The sequence below is a fragment of the Aythya ferina genome (assembly GCF_964211825.1).
Source record: "Aythya ferina genome assembly, chromosome: 15".
In the NCBI taxonomy this organism is placed as follows: Eukaryota; Metazoa; Chordata; class Aves; order Anseriformes; family Anatidae; genus Aythya; species Aythya ferina.
The window spans coordinates 6,147,962-6,169,574 of record NC_140314.1 but is presented as its reverse complement, the minus strand read 5'-3'; the positions used below and the strand labels follow the sequence as shown (position 1 = coordinate 6,169,574).

The window sequence follows — 21,613 nt, the reverse complement described above, 5'->3', positions numbered from 1 at the left end:
GGTGGAGAATGGGCACAGAGATGACAGGAAAGCAGAATGAAAGAACCTTCGAACTGACTCCTTGAATAAGTCACACCACTAAATATACAGAATTTTCATGGAAGAAAAATGAAATTATTTCAAACTTCTCCATAAGATACTAGAATACTAACTTCAATCTACCCACATACATGAAAAGTACAGGAAAAGAAATAATAATTTCCTTTATTACACAAACACACACACACACACAAAAAAAAAAAGATATGCAGCACAGGTAGATAACTTTTTACTACCGTATGATTTATAGGTAGTATTAAAAATGATACATTTGCAGTAGCATGAAGCATGTTTCCCATCTCAGGTTCATAAAGTTAATGTTTAAAAATATGCATATGTGTGTTGGTGAGAGAGAGGATTTAAGTGGGTCATTTATTGATTTCTGTACTCATATTTAACAGAACAAAAACTCTTTTGGTGTGAAAGAACAGGTTCATGCTTGACTTGTGCCTCCCTGACAATCACATCACAGAATCCCCAGCAGCAAAATCCTTTCCATGACAGTTGGTTCCGGAGTCCTTTCTCCTTTGAAATTACTCTTCTTTTTCTTTTCTCCTCTTTTAAAGTTGTTTTACGCAGTAATGGTTGAGTGAAAGGGGAGGCACTTTATAATGGTGACTGGTTTGACAGAACTCTTAAGCTTTGAAGAGTCAAGTTGATCTGTTATCAGATATATTGTATATTTCTTATATTTTTCCCTATTTGATGTGTAATAGTACCTTAGGGGTTTGGAAATGGTAACAAATGCTTTTACTTCCACTAGTGATGGCAGAAACCCTTTTTTTTTTTTTTTTTTTTTTTTTTTTTTTGTCAGATAATTTTTTAATGTGTATAAACTGGTTGAGCTCCAGCCACTAATTTTGTTATGACACAGTGAAGGTCATCAAAGTGCTTAGCCCTTCTGATGGCATTATAGCAGATATATAGCCAGTGTTCTAATACTCGAAGGTAACTAAAGCTGTGATGAAAAATGTGGCCAAAAAAACAGTTTACCTGCACTCAGATAAGCGAAGGCAAGGATGAGGGAGAAGAGTGAAAGAAAAAGCTTTATGTGCTAGTCCTTCAAAGAGTTGCTCCCGTTTTACTGCTAATACTATTCTTACTCTGTTATCTCTTGTGTGGGGCTTTGTTTGTTTATTGGTGTGTATGCAGACTTTTTAAAAAGAGGCATCTATCGATTACTTCATACATTAAATTCATATGTACTTTCTGAAATCTTCTTAGCACAATAAATATGCTTCACAAATTTGGGCAACATTCCAGCCCTGCATTTCACTGACTTGGGTGGTAGGATTATGCAGCGAAGGCTTGACTGTGATATGTGTGTGTGTTATGTGTTTATATGTCAGGCTTTATGTGACAAGAGAGAAGAAAAATGAGAGGAAAGGATGATTGGCTACCTAATCTTACAGACATAAAGCTTTGGCAAGGAAACTATTATACCTTAGTTTCAAGTAATAATTTGTGGTATCTTGCCACAGTTTGTGTATGGATGAATTGTTAGTACGTGTGTTCTTTCCCCCATGTCCCTTCTATACGCATGTATTTTGTATAGTATGATAATGATGTATTTTAACATTTTGTAGCTGTCTGTTTTGACTTACAGCCAAATATTCAACATTCTGGAATGTGTTTTCCACTGAGCTTATAGTACATTTTACTTAGCCATCTTTGTCCAACTCTCAAACTAATGAACCTGACATATGAGCCTCCCTGTGCTTTCATCTTGTGATGACAGATACTGCAGGTCAGAGGAGGAGGAGAATTAGACCTCATACCTGGTGTCATCTGAGCAACTGAATAGCTTTCCATTGAGCTGCAGTAGTCATTGCCCAAGGGTACAGGTGCAGACAGTTTGTAGCAGGGAAGTCTTTGACAGGAGTAGCTACAGGGATAAATGCCTGCATTTGAACATCTGAAATGAAGGAACTGCTGATAAAGAATGGTCGGATCCTTCAAATAAAATTCTGCCTCAGGTTCAATAGGATATCCATCAGTATTTGCTGTCTTGAGTTGATTTCTTTATTTGACCTTTTGTTATTCATTGCCAGTTTTCATAATCCAAAATGTTATCCTCCATTGACAAAAGAGGTAGCAATTCATACCCTGACATTTGTATTTTATTTTATTTCTGCTGTAGATATTTCATAGTTTTGCATATGAAATATATGAAATATTTCATATTTCGTAGGCATTTCTGTAAGCCTTTTATATTCTTCATACGATTTACTGTAGTCCATTTAATTTTCAGCATTTGTATTTATATGGGCCAATGCAGGAAAATATCCTGAGCCTGCATAGACCCTCAGTAGTCAGATTTTCATGTGTTGGGGTTTTGTTTTGTTTTAATATATAGTGGTTTTTTGTTTGTTTGTTTGTTTTTGTTTATAATGCTTAGTTTTCTACTGTATTTTTTTAATTGCCTTTTTCAGTGCCATTTTCTTGGGTTTTTATTCACACATCCAATACTGCAGACTTGTTTTTTGGCTAGTAACTTCCCTGTCTACTTCTAATTTGCCCGTCTCTTCTTTAGCTTTTTGCTTTAGAGGGCACAATTGATACTGTCTGTTTTAATGCAGTTCGTGTCCTTTGTACTATTTATGACTTCTGCTTTTCCCTCCCCTCCAAGTTATAATTTAACTCAATGATACCACAGAATTTTCAGAGAAGAATCTTACTTCTGTTTTATCTGTTTGTTTGTGGGTTTCATTCTAATTCTTTTAAAGACATTGGTGCTGCTATAACATTTAAAAGGAAATGATGAGGCCACAATTTCCAAAGTGGGTAGTGTTCATGTAAATTCTCTTCCCTCTCCCTTTCTGCAAACATTTTATAGGATATAGTTTAAACAACTTTACAGTAATAAATATATACATTTTCAGACTTGAGTGGAGTTAGAATTTTGCAATATATATTAAAGAAATACAGCTTGCAGATGTGAAATCCTCAGCAGCCTTTGGAATATTTTGTTCCATACTGAGGCTTTTATCTTGGAGCCCTTAGAGTTTTCTAAGGCTTAGCATGCATTAGCTTTTCCTTTGATATTTCTTTCATTGTGTTTTTGATTATATGTTTGTTTTGCTTTGTTTTACTCTCTAGTGACACGACCAGGACTAGGTTGTCGGGAACTTGTGTCAAGAAACCTCTCCAAAATTCTTCCAGGCCTCTGTCATGATATAACAGACTGGGTTGAAAACACAAGAATAAAAGCGTCCCAGCTTCTGTATACGTTATTGCTACATGCAGAGGATCACATAACACAACACATGGATCTGCTGCTTAGAACTTTGTACCAAGCATGCTTGGATGAAGAAAGTGAGGTAGTTAGGAATGTAAGTACACTCTGTCTAAATATCTGCTGTATGGTAAATGAAGCCCCTAATTTTTATGGTCCTGAGTGTGTCTTGTGAAGGATGGCCTTACCCTAGGTCACAGGAAATTTCCCATGACTGCAGGATCAGGTTTTAATAGTATTTTATGTCAAAAATATGTGAAAATTATAGTTACTATGTTAAAATCATTCTTGTATTGTTGGTATGAAGACCAATAATAAAGTTATTTAAATACTGTTTAGTTTATATGCGAACCCCATGAAGCATTAATAACAATCTACTTAAAAATCATAAGCAGAAGATTAAGAGTCTAAAAGGCTTGGGGCAACAAATTCCATTTAAAAACATGTGCAGGTCATGCCCTTTCAAGTTAATTTGACTTATCTTCCCCTACCGTATAATCCAACCATAATTCCAACCAGATATTGAGGTATGTTTATTCCATGTGATATCCATATTCACTGTCTGGATACTTGAGATAATACTTGTAAAATATCTTATTTTTTTCATTGTTTTTGCAAGGAATAGGTAGTGTCCTTTTTTTTTTTCTAACAGTTTATCAAACAGTTGATGCTCTCAATACTTGGTTCAATAATAATCAATAAAATGCACGTCGTTAAAAACACTAAATACATATATCAGAGGACGGACAGGTGATAAAAACTTTCTTTACAATCTTTAGAAAAAATCTGTTCGTATCTACACAAGCAAAACAGCATATATATAACATAAATGTAATTTGACTTAAAGGTGCAGATTTTATTGTTCTGGGAAATTGGAAGAATCTGTTCAGCTTACTGGGTGCAAGTAGTCCAATCAATGTCAAAAAAGTTGATTTCCTAAATCAAGCTTTTCTTTTGGTTCCTGCTATCATTTGAGCCATATGCAGGCTGAGAAATCCATTCCTGAAATGATATTTTTTCTTCAAGTTTTTTTTCCTTGCAGTTTCTTGTTCTTTTTATATTCTTTCTCAATACCAGTTTTTGTCTGCCTCCCTTGATTTTTCCTAAATTGTTCTTCTCCTTTCCCTAGCTTCTACTCTCTTATCCCCTCCTACCTATTCTACCCATTTCGTTTCTGTTTTCAGAATCCGCATCTGATCTTTAACAACGTCGCCTTACAGTAAAATTGAGCTTGTAAGCTTAGCCAGTCACAGGCTGATCAATATTTCAGAGAGAAATAAACTTGTAATAGTCAGACGTCATCTTGTTGATTTCCTAATGCCTTTACACCTCTTTTTGAATCAATGCCCCAGGACAGATGTAGGAGATATAGGCAGTTCTTCCAAGTTCCCTGCTGCTAATATAAAATGGATAGAAAAAATAATTTGAAGAATAAACCCACGTGGCTCTGCTGTTCCATCTAGTGCTTAGTGCTGTAAATATAGCATCAAAAGTATGTGTTCCAGCAGTACCTAGTCTTCCCTTTCCTTTTTATGACCATACTTGTCTCTTTCTTGGAATTCCACCACTAATCTCTTCACAGGTGCTTTCAAAAGATTTAATCCTAATTGGGAGGATTAAATTAATTTTACTCTTCCCTATGCCAAAATTTCGGATTCAGCAACTTGGTTTGTGAATACTTTTTTGCTCCTTTGTGATGTTGCTTCCCAGAGTACTATGATTATCTCCTCCGTCCTTTGTCACAGAAGAACCCATTTCAGAACAACCGCCAAGCTTGGAAATGTGCATGTCTTTCTCTAACCCAATAATACCAAATAAGATATAAGAATTACCCAGCTGGTCTCTGTGAAGGGGGTTAGGAGGAAATGTTCCTGTTGCACAGGTAATGGTGCAGTAGTAGACTGTATCTTTATTCATGCACCTGGTTGTTAATGCTAGGCACCAGTCAGAGAGTAAATTCTGGTGTGATGGTATTTAACGTGGAATACAGCATACCAATGTGTCTGCAAGTAAGAGATGGGATCAAAGAGCAAGAATATAATGGGGAAAAGATAGTAATTTAAGCCTTTTTAGTTAAGAGATTGAAAGCAGCGAGCAGATCCTCCATGACAGCGCTTCCACAGTAAGCCAGATCAGTAATGTCCCTGTCAAAATATCCTACTATGACAAAAAATTCCTTTTTTGTGTTTTTATTGTTATTGATTTTAATAAATGGGTAGTGGGGGCATTGAGAGCATGCCTCAGAACAGCTTTTGGAGTAAAAAAATGAAACCAGTAAATCTGCAGCATCTGGTTATTTTAAGCTAGAGACTTCATTACACTGAAAGTTGTACACTTCATTTCTCTACATTACTTTCTCATGGAAGTTTGTCTGTTGCTGAGAAGAGTGCTTGCATGCCTTATTATGTGCTTACTGAACACATGTCAAGAAAATTTCTTCATGCATATAGCCATTACTGAGTGAGTGGAAAAGGCCTACAAGGCATTTCAAATAGCAGCTGGAATCATAAAAAGAAAAATCCCATGATACGTTGAATGGTCTTGTGTTTTCAGAAAAATCCTCAAGATATTCTTGTTCTTTTTTTTCAGTGTGTGAAAGCAGCAGAATTGATTGGAACGTTTGTCAACCCTAAGGTATCTTTGAAATTAATCACATCAGCCTTTGAGAAAACACCTAAGCCTTCTTGTATAATGGTTCTAACTGCAGTGATTCGAGGTAGCCCAAAAGAAATCTTACAACCTCATTTGACTGATCTTGGCAACATGCTGTCACAAGCTGGAGTTTGTCAGCGATCTGAAGAGGTAAGGATGATTGGAAAATACACAACAGTCCCAAGTTTTAGACTGGTGGTTCTCCAAACTTTTCATCTGTTCTCCTTAAGTGCTCCCTTTTCTCTCTTACACTCACCTTATCCCATCATAGTAGTTGTAGGCATGTATCTGAGACAAAGGCAGGAGCTTCCATGTCCTCCCTGAGCCACCTTGTACTCTTTTCCTAGTTGTGGTCACCTAGTCAAATATACTATGCCCAAAAACTTGCTGGTAATCCATCCTTACAGCAGATGTGGATTCAAGTCTGAGAATTGTAGTAAAATGCTTCAGGTGGTAGTAGGAAAAGGCATGACAAAGAGAGAAGAAGCTGGTTAGTACGTACTGTACTAATTGTACACTCCCTTGGCTGATCCAGGTTCAGAATTTAACTGATGTTTTCAAATGCCTTGTGTTCACAGTCCAAACAAGATAATATATTTTGATCATCATCAGTAAAAATGACTGACAACTTTTCACAGTCCATAGCGCTTGACGTGTCAGGCTTTCCAAGAAAGGTTCCATTTTAATGTCATTTATTGTTTTTATTTTTGTTTTTATTTCATTTTTAAAGAAAGGTACCAGTACAGTTACAGGTAAGTTTAGGAGCATGTTTTGTATTCTGTTTAGCTTGGTTGCTTCTCATTAGGTTGGAATCCAGCAGGAAGGCATTTCTAAATTAGCAATTTATTCCTGAGCGTACCCTTAACTAATGGCTGCGCCTGAAAACCATTTGCATTTTGGCATTTGAAAAATATTCATCAATTGCTATATAAGGAGGTGAGGGCTTCTCTTCAGCGTGCAATGGAGATTGTAAAGTTCCAGGATTATTTTTTATTTTTATCTTACTCTTTTTTTCTTTTTTTTTTTTTTCTTTTTCTTTTCATCACCTGCCCAGGCCCAGAAATAGATCTGTTAGACATGCACAAAAAGAATCCTTAAAATCTCCCGCACAGATGAAATCCCAGCTTTCATGGCAGCAAAAGTTTGTTAGACCTCTGTTCTTAAGATGACCAAAAAAGGGCCACTGTGATGCCTTCAGAAAATTCTGACTTCGTGTCAGATTCAAACTTCCCTTTAAAAAAAGTTATTCATGTGTATAGATTGAATCTGGCATAATTGTCTTTTTGAGCCAATGTAAGATATACATTTGAAGTTCTTCCCTCATTAGGTTTCTTCCCTAATTGAATATATACCAGTGATGCAGAGAATTAACCTTAATCTCCATGAAGAGTGTGATGATTAGGAACTCATATAACTGGAAGCGCTATAACTTGGTTGTTCAAATAACAATTCCCTGAAGTATATCTGCAAAATTGCTATGAGGTCTTAAGCTCACCATTTCCATTTGGCATTATATACAGTAGACACATTCATCTGCAGCTGAAGCATTTGGTGGAATTGTGGACTTGATCTAGCCTTTGGTCTTGGAAAACAATCTTTCTCTATTTTAGAGAGTAAATGCTGCATAGACACTGTTTAGCTAAGGATTGACCATGTCCATGAGATTAATAACATTTATAACTAACCTATTCCTAGGCTTGATTTATTTTTTGGAAGTAAATTTATAACAATGGCCCCTTCTGTTAGTTAAATGTAGTCTGACAGCTTCATGGATTATCAGATGCACTTTATCCTAGAAGTTGCTGCAAACTGACTGACAGGAATATTGACTTCCATTGATATTAGTTGGATCGAGATAACAGGCATTATATTGCAACAAATGAGATAAATTGACAAAGATAAAAGCAGACACTCAGGTTTTCTTGTTTTATGTACTTAACTATTAATATTCCATTCAAAATAGTAAGACATGGAATTATATTTGAAAAAGTTGTAATAAACATGTTATTAATTAACAAATTACACTTCAGAATGAGAAAGTACTACAAGAAAGCATTCTGAAATACTTTGATGTTTTATTCACAATGGAGCAATTGTGTGGTTAAGAGCAGGATTGTTTATTTTGTTAACAGGACACGGGAAGAAGATTATATTGAGTTCTATACAAAGTAGAATGTAGGTCGTCAAATGAACTAACACGAAATGATGAATAAATTACCAATTTAGGAGATTATACAGCACTCAGCACTCAGGTTTTATTATTTTCACTTCCCTTCTCTCTCCCTTAAAATGAATATTTTCTAACAAACATAATAAACTTACTTCTTTATTAAAAAATAGGTCTTTTATATGGAACAATTGCTTTATTGTGTAGAAGCATTAATTGAAGTGTGTCAGGAAGACTGCAAAGAAATTTGCTTGCAGCTCTTGAAAGTTCTGGTGACAGTAATGGCAACACCAAATTCTCAGCACCTTAAAGAAAAGGTAAGCAATTAACTGGTTTAGTATTTTGTTATGCTTCTGTTTTTTCCTATTGGTATAGCACTTCGTATACACAGAGCCATGATACTTTGTCTTGCTGTTAGACATTAAACCACAGAAATCCTTAACTGTGAGCAGGTTCACAAATGTTGGTAGAGTTTGAAGTGAATTGCTGTTGCATCGACCTTGACACTGACTCTGCCCCTTTGTCTGTCTCCTCATCTTTTTCCATGGCTGAAATGGCTTTGGATTTAGTCTGTTTAAAACAGGTGCAAGCAATGTATCCAAAAGAATAAAACATTAAAATCTGATCTGTGAAAGCTAAGAAGTATCATCCTTGTAGTATTTCTTAAGGATTGCTTATTTTCGTATGTGTGTATAGCAATTGGTGTTTCAAAAAAATGTGCAGAAATACAATAGCTAAATATTTAGATATGGATATAGCTTCAACTTCATTGGATTCACTCTGTTAGAATGAAATAAGCATGAGGGAATACTTGGATTATAAAAATAAAGCTGTTCTTCAAATACCTATCTCTATGGCACTGTTCTGGTAGTTAATATTTAGAAGTCACTGTGAAGGATGAAAGATCTATGGATGTTATCATTTGTCAGTCAAAATATTGATATTTCTGCTAGCAACAGATCAAACAGTTCATATTTGTTAAGTGCTATAGCTATTTCCAGACAACAGTTTCAAGATCTCATTTAGTGTTGAATTTTGAAAATCCACAGAGTTGTAATGAAGATTAGCAGTGACGGAGAGTATTTCTCTTCTGGATCTGGAAGATGGTAGTGCTAAGGGTTAGTATGGTAATAAATCTGTGGTCAAAATCTAGGGCAACACTAGTGCCTGAAGAGCAGAATATGTTAGCTCCTACATGAGCAGAAATCTGCTTAATATCTGGGTTTGGCTGATGTAACAGAAAAACATATTACTCTCATAAGAAACGTAGGAGTTGGCCTTATTGTTGTATCTTGTAAGGCTTGTTCACTGAAGGGTTGGCTGTATCAGTGGGGAGTAATAGCTTATGGTTAGTCCAGAGTTGTGCACCTCTTACTACACATACTACATGTGGTAAACAATAAAATTAAGTTTGGAGTTGGGGTTACAGTTTGGGACAGCAGAGCCTGGAGAGCTACATTTCTTCATAACTTTTGGTGAAGGCCCACAGAATTAAAAATATGTGCTGATTCTGAGAGGGGCCCTAGAGTCCTGTTTTATTTTGTGGTCAGTATGGGTCCGCAGGCTGTTGTTAAAGCAAGATATTTCGTGCATTTAGATTAGGTTTCAGGATAGATGGCTTGAAGTACATTAATGGAGCATGGGAAGCTCAGTTGGTAAGGGCTGCAATTGGCCTAGGAGAATGCTTTACTTAAGTGGATGTTATGGTTAAGGTAATGGTTTAGGAAAGGAGGTGTTAAAGAGCTTGTACTTATCACTGGGTTCTGCAAAGCTTTGGGCATGCTGTTGGTGCTGATTGAACTGTTGCTGCTTAATTTTTTAGATGGATAGAAGTCACTGGTTTATTGTTAACGTTAGGTTATGTACACATGCACACAAGTGGCCAGGAAAAAATTGGTGGCACACCTAAAAAGGGAAGAGAACTAAAGATGCTTCTGAATAACTTTGTTTTTATATCTAGAAACAATATTTCACTGCATAGTCGCCTAAGGTATTAACAGGTGGCTTGATGACAATCAAGAGAACCATTACACTGGATAATTTTTGTTTTAGCGTCTGATATTATACAGGGGCGAGAGGGGCAGGAGTCTTCCTTCTAGAGGTACTATCTTAATAAACTATTTTGTCTTGAATGACAGAAATCTCAATGTGAGAGTTTACAAATGGGATACCTGTAAAGGGAAATGCAGGCTTTAGAGCGATTTGACTTCAAGGTGAAGATAACTTTGAAGAGGGAGACTAAATTGTGCAAAAAGTTGATGTAGTGAAAGGAGATCACCAGAAAATGTTGTGGTTGTCAGCTGGGTAATATTTGTTAAAACTTACAACACAGAACTGTGGAGATGGTCTCAGATCTCTTTTTTTTAACCATAAAGAACAATTCATCTACAGATCAAGAGTGCTACTGTCCATAAAAAAAAAAAGTGATCATTTTTTTTCTATGTTTAGGTTCACATCAGACTCATTTTACAGTGTTTGACCTTTTTACCCCTGACCAGAACTAAAAGTTTAAATATTGTTGCAGGAACACTTTAAAATCAAGGACATCTCTAGATGCCCTGATAATAGATGAGCGTTTTGGTTAAACTCTCTTAGTTCTCTCTTCCTTTTAGTTCCCCGAGCTAAATATCAAATAAATCAGCGAGCCATCCTCATGTAGTATAATCGTGACCTATGCGAGTTGTCTTTTTTCAAATGTGCTCCTTAAATGTGATGGCTATTCTACTTCCTTTCTCTTGCTCCCAGGCATGATATTCCAAAGGCCTGTGTATCATCAGTATTTATGGTCCCATAGCTGACAGGCTGCCTCCAAGGAGACATACACATAGAAAACTAATCTGAAGGAATTAAAATGGAACAAGCTTGAAACAAGTATTGAACAGACTTTGCAGGACAGAGAGGTACAGGACAAAGATCTGTCTCATAAAGAGCCAATGTGAGAGTGAGATTTGGTTTTTTGGGCCTTTTTTTGTTTGTTTGTTTTGTTTTTAAAGAGAAAATCTGTCCAAGTAGACCTCAGACAGATTGATCTGGTATGCTTTCCAGTATCTTGTCTGTTTAGGCCTAAAATGGTCCATAAAGTCAGCAATGTCTATTTAAAATCTTATGGATTCATACTCCTACAAAGAAAGCAGTTTCGTGGAGGTAAATTCCATATATTTACATATGTGGAAAAGTTAATCTCCAAAGATTATTAAAGGTTTAGGATGTTCCTGCAGTTACAGATTATTTTTAAAGTTGACAGTACTTTGGATGAGAATCTTTTTTCTCATTAGCCTTTCTTTCAGCTAGACAGAATCTGGCAAAGAGATTACATAAGAGCAATATATAAATCTGTTACAAAGACAAACACAGCTTGCTGTTTGTTTTTTGTTTGTTTGTTTTCCCAGTTACTGGGTATTCTGAAACTTCAACTTGCAGAAGGCAAGAAGTCCACGTTAAAATACTCTTAAGAACATGTAGAACAAATGTATTGCATGTAGCCTTATGAATGTAAATTTGTTGTTCAGAAGAGAAGCCTGCATTCAGAATCAAAAGATTTTGAGTGTAAGAATAAATTATTCAAAAATTCGCATTATAGAACTTCAATTCAGACAGGAGACAGAAGATCGCAGGGATATGAGGCCACAGTTGAAACGATCTGATTGTGGGTGTTGCAGTCTTCTACTTGCTTGATTGGCCCTTTTTGCTCTGCAATGTTTCTAGTTGCTTGGGGCTAAGGAAAAAGACCAGGACCACCAACTGAGCAATGAGGTATTGTGATGAGAAGTATGATTTACAGCCCCAAATAGACTGAGCTATATCAGATGTTAGTCAGTTAGGCGTGTATTGAGCTTCTCAGTGGTATACCTGGTGACCTAAAGGTAAGGCTTTGTTTCATTGCCACTGTTTTATGCTGTCTTCCTTCTTCTTTGGGCACGTATTGATTATAAGCATGAAAATAATGCATCATTAAACTTGCTAGCTTCAGATATAGGAAAGAAAATCACCCTTTCTATTTTTTTTTTTTTTTTTTTTTTTTACTATGAGACCCTTCTGAATGAGAAAACCTACATCAATCTGTTGGCATATTTAATTTGATCTCTCCTATTTTCTATTGCAGTCATGAAACTACTTAATAGTATATTTTAAATTGCCTCGAAATGAAGCATTGTTTTGTAACTGTTTTGTATTTTGTTCAATAAAAGAAAAGTATTGCAGATGGGGGGGTCATTGATGGAGAACGGTTTCTGTCTTGCCATGTTGTCATTAATCTTCCAATTTATTTACAGAAAATGAGTATTGTACCTACAAGTTATTCTGTGTTGTCTTGACTGTCTGGCAGAATGCTTCCATGTTTCAGCTAGCTTGTGCAATTGAGTTCAATTTAAAAATATTAAAAATATGACTACAATTTGTAGTTGTACTGAACCACTTAAAGACAAATGGTGTCACCCATAGTGCTGCACTACTTCTTTCCCTTCTAGAACCGGAGACCATACTGACAACATAGGTCATTTCTCAGTGGGGGTTATGACTTTTCCTTTCTCCTTATTCTCTACTCACTGTCCACTGAAATCACTAATACTATAGATACTGCGTTCAGCATGCTCATAAACTCTTTCTTAGAGAAATTTTTTGAGCATTTTGCCTAATTAAATTTTTTAAAAGGAAAGAAAAAAAGTAAAACAGGCGCTCGAGAGAGGGAGTACCTTATCGTCTCCAAACAGGAGCAGCAATATTTTTTGGAAGCTGCCACAGCCTCCTAGATGTGAGTTTGGGAAATTGTCTTTATGAACATGTTTTAAAGCGTTGTTAAATAAGGAGAAAATCACTACATCTTTAAAACTAATAAGTACTGGTTTATATTTGGTTAGTTTCTGGATAGGTTTTCAAACGGATTTGATTCTTTTAGTTTGCTACTACATTGTTGTATTCTTTATGATTTTGTTTTGAAATCAGGACAAATATTTGTCATTAAATCAAAGTTAAAGGATTTATTGTAGGCAGACACTATATATTTGGTCTTGATTGTCCAAATTGAAACTATGCACATCTTGTTCCTTCCCTTCTCATAGCATAAACAGATTTTTTAAAGTTTTGCCTTTAAAAAAAAATATATACATATGTATGTATATTGTTCCAGTTAAGATGAAGTATCTCATCTCTATTTTTAACAGGCAGAAGAAACAGTGTGTTCATTAGCCAAAGTGCAGCAATTGGATAGTTTTCTTTGTCTCTACAAACAGCATATAATTCAGCTTTTGGAATGGGTTTCAGTATCACATGATTCTTGGACCTGCTATTCTCCAGAAATATTACAGTTAGATGTCATCGCAAATCATTCAGGTATGACTTATTTAGTAGTTTGAAAGCTCATCCAGTTAAAAAAAAATAATAATAATAAAGTAATAATCTTGGTAGCCTGCAGACACATTGTGTTTTATAATGAGTAGTGTAATATTCAAAAGCTTCACAAGTATAATGAAAACCAAAGTGAAAACATTCAAGCAGCTCAAATTCCAAAAGACTCCTTGGCTGCAAGGAGCCTACCAAAAGCACTTAAGTAGCAGTATACTTTCAGGTAAATGAAACAGGTAGGGATTATGGGGAGATGAAAAGGTAGTTGAAAAGTTTAAAAAAAAAAAACTTATGGTGTCCAAAAGCGTATCTGTTTTTTCCATCTATTCCCTTATCTTATAAAAGATACTTATCTGTACAAGCCTTTCCACACATAAGTTCTCCAATGCACCACTACACAGGCTTTAGTGAAATACTCTAGCATACATTTCAGCTAACTTCAGATCTCCACAGTGAACATACCTCTGACATAGCTGTCCTGATTATGTTTTCAGGCAAGGGAGGCAGTGACAGGCAGTTGTTTTTTTTTGTTCTGGGCTCCTGTTTTGAGATGTTTTATCCTGTTTATGTGCTTTTTTCTTTTTATTGGGTAAAGCAGGATTGTATGCAGTGACTTTGGCTACCAGTATCCATATTGCAGACAGATAAAGATGGACAGATATGTTTTAAGTAACTGTTATCTTCTGCATTTAATACTTGAACCTCAAAAAAAGGAAAAAAAAAAAAAAAAAAACACTCATCAAATCTATATGAAACACCCACTCACTGGTTTGTGCATCAACCAGTATAAGTACTTTTTTTTTGTTTTTCGTCTTTAGAAAGAACAAAAAAGTTTTTTCAGTGCAAGTTCCAAGAAGCCAACTTTTCTGTAGATTTGCACTCCTCATCCCATGACTGAGGAACTTCTAGACAGTTGTCTCTGTTTTCCTTAATGGCAAATAAATCATAAAACGTCTGGGCAAACATTTTGGCTTGTATCCCACACTGGTTATATGCTATTGTCTGTGTTTTCTGTCTGACACAGCATCTCCTAAAGCTATTCAGTTTGTTTGTTCATTTTTCTTTCTTTTCATTCCCACACATAATGTTATTTTTTGATCAATATAATCAGGTTTACTTATTTTAAATTTTCATTTTTTACTGTTTTTCAGGAATGTATGCTTACATTGAAATTAACAATGTAGATTATTTTGTTTATTTTCCATCTGTTGAGTTGCTGTTATCAGTTTGATATAATAAGTGTCTTAAAAATTCCTCAGAACTCACATGAAGCAATGTATCTTGAATAAACGTTAAGAAAATAGAGACCTACTTGTTGGCATGGAAATATAGCAAACTGCAGCTTAACATTCACCCTGTGTTGCTTAAGTCTAGACACTGAAGTTCGGTTGATTTTATTTATTTATTTATTTTAATTTTAAACATTAAATTTCCAGATATAATTAAATGCTGTTGAACTTGTTTTGGATTCTTGAATGCTTCAATCTGTTCATTTCACATGTGAGGAATGTTCTTGTCATCAGAAATGCCAAAGTGTTGTGTCGCTTTCTGGGAGGGTTTTCTTAGTGACTGGAGTTGAATGGAATGTGCATCACAAGAAAGTAAAGCTGAAGAAGTTCCTAGGGGAAAGCATTTTATAGCAAACAGAGCAGAAGGAGCATTCTACAGTAAGCAGCTTGCAGAATAATGCATGTGTATGGTCTACACATACTCCTCTTTAAAACCATGTAGTTATTAATCAATATCAAGGAGAATGGTAGAAACTTCCTCCTCTTTTGACAAAATCATTTCTTTAGATGTTGGGATAACAAGTTGGGCTTTGTTTGTTTATCGTTTAGTGGTAAAAACAGAATTCATCAAAGGATGTGAAAACGTTAACAGACTAGGAAATGAGTTTGGGAAATATTTTTATTTCAAATAGTACCTTCTAAGAAATCACCATATTTTAGATTTTCTTGTAAAATTCAAATAATCATCATGGAGGAATAATACAACTGCAATAATTTTATTATCCAAGTTTTGAGGCCGACCCTTTCAAACATGCCCTTTCATGTGCCTCTGGGAGTCATGAACACTTTTGCTTGAATGCTGCATGTGGAAAAACTTGAAAGAAGATAGAAGCCAACCAATTCTGCTGTTTGGTGTGGTATCACAGTCATACCAGCTTCAGTATAATTTTCCATTAAGTTCGATAAACCAGAACTTTGTGCACAGTCTCAAGCTTTCAGAGCTACATAACAAACAGCATTAGTGCCCCCCTCAAATGTGTTAATCCACCCAGACTGCCATTTCATACTGCACTGGTCCCAGCAGGTAGCAGATGTCATTGATATGCTACATAATACACTGTAGCATCGCAGAACCAAAACAGTTAAGTGAGATGTGGGATAAAGCAGTCTTCAGGGAGCACCATGCTGCCATGGCTAAGTCTGCAAGTACCTGAGCACAGGGAGAGTTAGCTTAGGTATTTCTACACTGGCTAATACAATGTAACATGGATATATCAACAGCTGCCATGCAAGAGTGGGAAGTTAAATATTACTTTAATGCCAAGCATATTATGATTTTTTTTAAGTACTCTGATATTAAACATCCAAATAGAACTTATTTGTGCTCCAAAATAGGTGTTGCATGTTCTTCCTCTAGGTCCTGTCATAGGTGAAGCTCTTGATGACTTTATTCTCATTCTTAAGACATGTCTTCAGCCAAACAAAGATCCCCAGATGCGCTTAAAACTTTTCACTGTTTTATCACAGTTGCTCCAGAAAGCAAATGAAACCGTCAATTCTCAGGGGTAAGTAGAGTTCTAATTTCACACGGCCATTTGAACACTAAAGTAGCATTAAAAAGTAATGACCATGGTAGTTATTTAACCCCTATAATTGTGTCCATGTTAGCATGTGTGGGAGAAGAAAGGCTTTCCCACCATATTCTATAGCATATTTTTCTTGCTGTGTTTTTTAACAATGCTCAGAAGGGGCATGCAAAGGCAATAATTAAGAAATAAAAAGTATGAAAATTGAAGTCTGGACTTCTTCCACTATAATTCTCATATCGTTGTCACTGTGGAAGAATTAAGATTGGATATCATGAAGATCTGGATAGTTTAAGAAATAAAGAAAGTACTACAGTTGGAAATAATATATGTTTGAAAGCTAAGATGGGGATTCTTAGGAAAGAGAGGATTTTTTTTGTTTGTTCCATTCCAGCCAAGTCCTAAAGCCTCAAACTTTGCCTGTAGCTATGGTAAGAAAACAATCAAATACTTGAAAAATATGGCCATTTAAAAGTTGTGGTATAGCATGGTGTTTAAAAGTGATTGAACTAAATGTTTGGGAAGGAATTATTATTACTCTCGGTGACTGATGCTGGAAGTCTCCTGTTGCTTGCAGTATTTAAGCACTGCAAATAGAGTCGAACTATAATTTACCATGCATATAAAAACCCTCCATTTATAACAATCCCAGCAGTGGGGCCCTTTGTCATTATTAATTTAGCCCTACTAGCAGTGAAAACTCTTCTGCAAAGTTGTCCTGAATACATATAGTACATCTACTCCATTTTCCCAGTGCCTGCTGCATTTAGTATGTCAATGCATTCTGATACAGTCTGCATCTTTTTTTTTTTCATTTTTAACTCTCTAAAATTCCTTTTTTTTCCCTTTTTTCCCTTTCTTTTTTATCATAGGAAGCATTCTTTCTAAAAGTACTTTGATCACAACAGTCAGTTATACTTAGTTTTTCATGATTCTGAGGAGCAAATAGGCACTCAGTGGGCATCCTGATATGTTGAACACTGATACAGATTCTTTAAGGCCATGTTGTGATGAATGTAGGTATATTTTTGCCATTTTTAGATTTCTATTTGGTATATTGCAGGCCTCCATCCTATAATGGGGGGTGGAGGGTAGTGGAGGGTATGGGCAGAAGAACCCTCCTGTTTACCCTTCAGTGGGGTTCCACTTAAGCTGAAGAAACTCTGCTAATAGTTTCTCCCTAATAGTTTCTCCCCTAATAGTTTCTGAGCTAGTGTGAAAGAGGTAATGTAATGAAACTGTCCTTTTTTAACTGAAAGCTTTTGTGCTATATTTGTTGTTACCTCTTTACATATTTTCAGGATCCAATATTCAAATCCTTATCAGGTGTCAGATGCAGTTATTTGGAGTCCTGCTCTTTCACCTCAAAAATATAATTGTAGCTTACAGCAGAATAGAATTTGAAAACTGGGGGTTTAATTTGGTGTTCTGCCTCTCATTTTGGTCTATGGAAAGCATCCAAGCAGTATGACAGGTACATTACATAGCATGCTACAAAGTCCTGACTCTCTTAGGGCATGCAGGTACTGCTGGTAGAGAGAGATCATCAGTGGAGGACCACAAGGTAAATCTCATCAAGCAGTATTATTTTATTTGAGCAATAGTCAAATAGGATGAATAAAAAATCTTTTCTGTGCAACCCAGTCATTTGTATGAATAATGGAACCAAATGAGGGAAGAAGAAAACAAACCCGCTGTGCTATTAGCTTCACTTGGATTCACAAAAAAAGGGCAATTACCATTGAAAAAAAATAGAAGAATATGTTTCAAAGTAGTGTACTCAGCAAATAGAGCTACACATCACACTGCCTGTCCACAGATAGCCATGATGGAAGTTGCTTAGCTCCAGGCAGCGTGAGTGAATGACCTTTTGTCAAGATTAGATACATCCAGTAAGGTTAATAGACCTGTTTGTACCAAGAATGACTCCTGGCTAAGGATGGCCCAGCATGGCTCATAATGAGTCTCTCTGTCCTCTGAGAACAGGAGCAAAGCAATGAATTTTACCAGTACGTTTATCTTCAGAAACTGAAAAGCAGTAGAGGGAGTGAAATGGCACTTTGAAGTTTTGATCTTACTTACCCCTGTAAAATCAAATGCTTTACTGGAGGAAGCGACATATAAAGATTTTGCATTTAAGAAGATGTTTACAAAACATTTTTGGAGTTTTTGTTTTGTAAAAGCAAATACAATTTTGTTTCAAATTACCTAGATTTAGGATATTAAGTTTGGGAAAAAAACAACAGCCAAACCACAAATGCATAAAGCCAAGTGCAGCAGTGCTGTGAAAGCAGAGAAGGAGCCAACCAAGAAAAAAAAAAAAAAACAACAAACAACAACAACAACAACAACAAATTAAAATATTAAAATTTCATTCCATTTTAATTATATAAGTCCATAAAATGGGGTTAGCAATTTTAATTTAATTCTAAAGCTTGCCTTCTATTTGCCTTCTATATCTGCATAAGAACTATTATGTTATATGCATAGATTACATCTTAGTTGTTTCTTATCCAGTTTAAAATAAAGTCTCAACTAACTGAATACAAATAGCACAAATATGTTCTTTCATGGAAATAGCTCACGTTTAAAATTAAGTTACATAGGTTTACAACAGTAAGATTTGAAAATGGAAAGAGGGAGAATTTAAATGCATTAGCAAGAGCAAAAAATACATCTTAATGGTAATGAGAGATAGGGCAGTGAAGTAGTAGTAAGTTTTGGTTACACAATCACATTCATTGCTGGTAGTAATTTGTTCAGCTCTTTAAAACATTTTAACAGTTTAGATAGGAAAGGTTTCAGTTATTCTTCTAAACACAGTTGTATGGTCATCTAATTTTGTTTAAGTCTGACGTTATTGTGTCAGATAACTGCCAAGTATTGCTTTACTGATTCTATTTCAAAGCAGTAGAACAAGACTTCTCACAAATAGCATAGCATTCTGGTTAACATAATGCTGATGGAATTTACCTCTATGTTTTGACAGATTGTTTTTCTTTACAGTTTAATAGAGGGTTTTATTAAGAACAGAAACAGCTACTGATCAGATAGCCCAGAACTGCTTTGGAGCTGCTTTGGAATGATGGTGATCATTAGTTACATTTTTTCTGGCAATTTTTTTGAATGGAAAATTATTCACTCTTAGGAATGTGTTTAAAATAGTAAATCTAAAGGTTTTTGACAAATTCAGATGTGTCTAATGGGACTTCAGATTTCTTGTTATTACTGAATCATAAGTGCCATCTGCTGGACAAGAAGCAAGAACGAACTTTCTGAGACTGCTCCTTTCTTTAGCCAGGTGACTAAGCAGCAGCCAGGCATACATATTTTCTTCATGTAGAAGATAAGAGGTTGTCAGTTTTGTGTATGTGCAGTAGATAACAGAAGTCTGGCGGGCTAGCTAATCATACGTTAGTGACACGGTCTAACTGCAATGGGTAAAGAATAGTTAAAGGAAAGAAGTAAACACAATTACATTTGTGATTACATTGATATAATATTATTGTGGAAAGTTTTACCATTGGTGGATGATATTGTGTTGTTAATTTTGTTTGTGTTTTTTAAAAAAGAAGTTAAAAGGTACTTAACAATAATTGTTTGTTGTCGACATCTGCCTGTTACGTTCCTCCTGTGGCTTGGCACCTCTCTGTGGGAACCACTTACTCATCCTGGCATTGTAGGACTCTTAGAAAATCAGCAACAGCTTCTTCCCTTTCTGTCAAGCACCCGGGTGGTGATGTGCTGTTTTGCACTCAGGTGGCTGCAGTCCAGGTCTGCTGGAAGTCTGAATAGAGTGGGATGTGAGTCAAGGTAGATTTAGCCTGTTAATAGTCAATCTGTTTTGCACACTGCCAGCTGCTCTTTAAGGCACAGAGGCAAAGTGAATAACCAGAGCCTTAATTATTTACTGACGGGCCAGGCAGACATGGCTTCCTTGATGCAGAAAAGTCTTTTTAAACTTGTCTGTAAGATTTATATCTTTCTCTCTTAATTTAAAATTGCTTGAGATTAAATTAAATGGGTATGAGGGAATGTTGCCTCTTGCAATTTTTGATTCTTGCAACAGCTTTTAGTATTGTAACAACACATTCAATAGAGGATCAGGAAAACACATCAGCAAAAATATCACAGATTTGTACGTTTGTAATGAAAGCAAATTGCTATTGGGACTGGCACCGTTTAAAAATCCTACAGACCTCACATCCTTGAGGGAGACAAGTTTCTGAGCCAAGGGAAAGCTGAAGTATTCTGGGTAGACTCCCTGCAATATCAGTAGATGTGGTCTCATCAATAGCTTTCATACTTTTCACATTGTGAATACCTTTCATTGGACAGTCTCAAAGGGCCTTACAAATATTAATGAATCCTCACAGCATTCACATGGAGCATTATCTCCACTTCACAGACGGAGAAAATGAGACAGAGAGAAGGTAAGTAGTTTACCAAGATAACACAGTGAGTCATGGGCATCGTCTGAAGTGGAAGAAAGTCTAGGCTCCCCTTTCCATGAATGTTAGGTATTTGTTTAAATACTGCCTTGGAAAAATTAAGTTATGAAAGGCTTATCACATACATTATAATCGTGTTAGCTTATAAGTTTTGTGGTTTTTTTTTGTCTTTTTCCCCCCCTTTTTTGCCTATGTTTCTATGACAGAAAATTCTCTTTTACATCCTGTCAGTCTCTCTACCAATTTCTCATGAACCTTTGTTTTGCTTTCTTATTTTTGGCTCCAGGCTGTTCCCTAGCTACCTTGAGATTGTGATAAAAGACATTCTGGCTCCTAATCTGCAGTGGCATGCTGGAAGAACAGCAGCTGCCATCCGCACTACAGCTGTATCATGCCTTTGGGCTCTAATTCACTGTGAAACACTTTCACCAGAAGAGGTAAATTCTCTTTCTCATCAAGCGTACTTTGAAATCTTAGGCAGGAAAGCAAAATAAATGCAAGGAAAACAAATGAAAAAAAAATCCCTTTTTTAAGTAGGATTTTCAGGTGGATGTATAGTTTTCATAATAAAATTAATTGCAACTGAGTGCTAATAACTGAAATGATCAGAAGTGAGGAGAGGGTGATATCCTGACAAAAGACCTGAGACCTGCTATATGTTGTAGAACTTGCCATCATGAAATTTTGTAGATCTGCTCTAGCATAACGCCAGTTCTGACACACCAAATACTCAGGCCCTTGACATAACTGGCCCCTTAGCCAGTACGTGCGGAGCGGCACTGGAGCTAGCCAGTACATGCTTTTGTGTAATGTGGTGAAGACAACTTGTCTGGTTGCCTTGGAGCCCACAGGTCCATTTAGGAAAAAAATGTAAAAGATTCCTGGAAAGGGCAGGAGGAGTTGAGATGGAACTT

At 35.9% G+C, this 21,613-nt stretch overlaps 1 protein-coding gene across 1 annotated transcript in view; it reads left to right on the top strand.

The window, feature by feature from the left end:
- Positions 1 to 21,613, top strand: part of DNAAF5 (dynein axonemal assembly factor 5) — a gene marked incomplete at its 5' end in the record, with an annotated part of 29,170 nt that overhangs the window by 3,000 nt on the left and 4,557 nt on the right. Inside the window, 6 exons of the mRNA XM_084536506.1 lie at positions 3,139 to 3,371; positions 5,864 to 6,076; positions 8,267 to 8,410; positions 13,253 to 13,421; positions 16,080 to 16,227; positions 20,986 to 21,136. Of these exons, the coding sequence (XP_084392632.1) occupies positions 3,139 to 3,371; positions 5,864 to 6,076; positions 8,267 to 8,410; positions 13,253 to 13,421; positions 16,080 to 16,227; positions 20,986 to 21,136 (1,058 nt within the window). The remainder of the gene's footprint in view (positions 1 to 3,138; positions 3,372 to 5,863; positions 6,077 to 8,266; positions 8,411 to 13,252; positions 13,422 to 16,079; positions 16,228 to 20,985; positions 21,137 to 21,613) is intronic.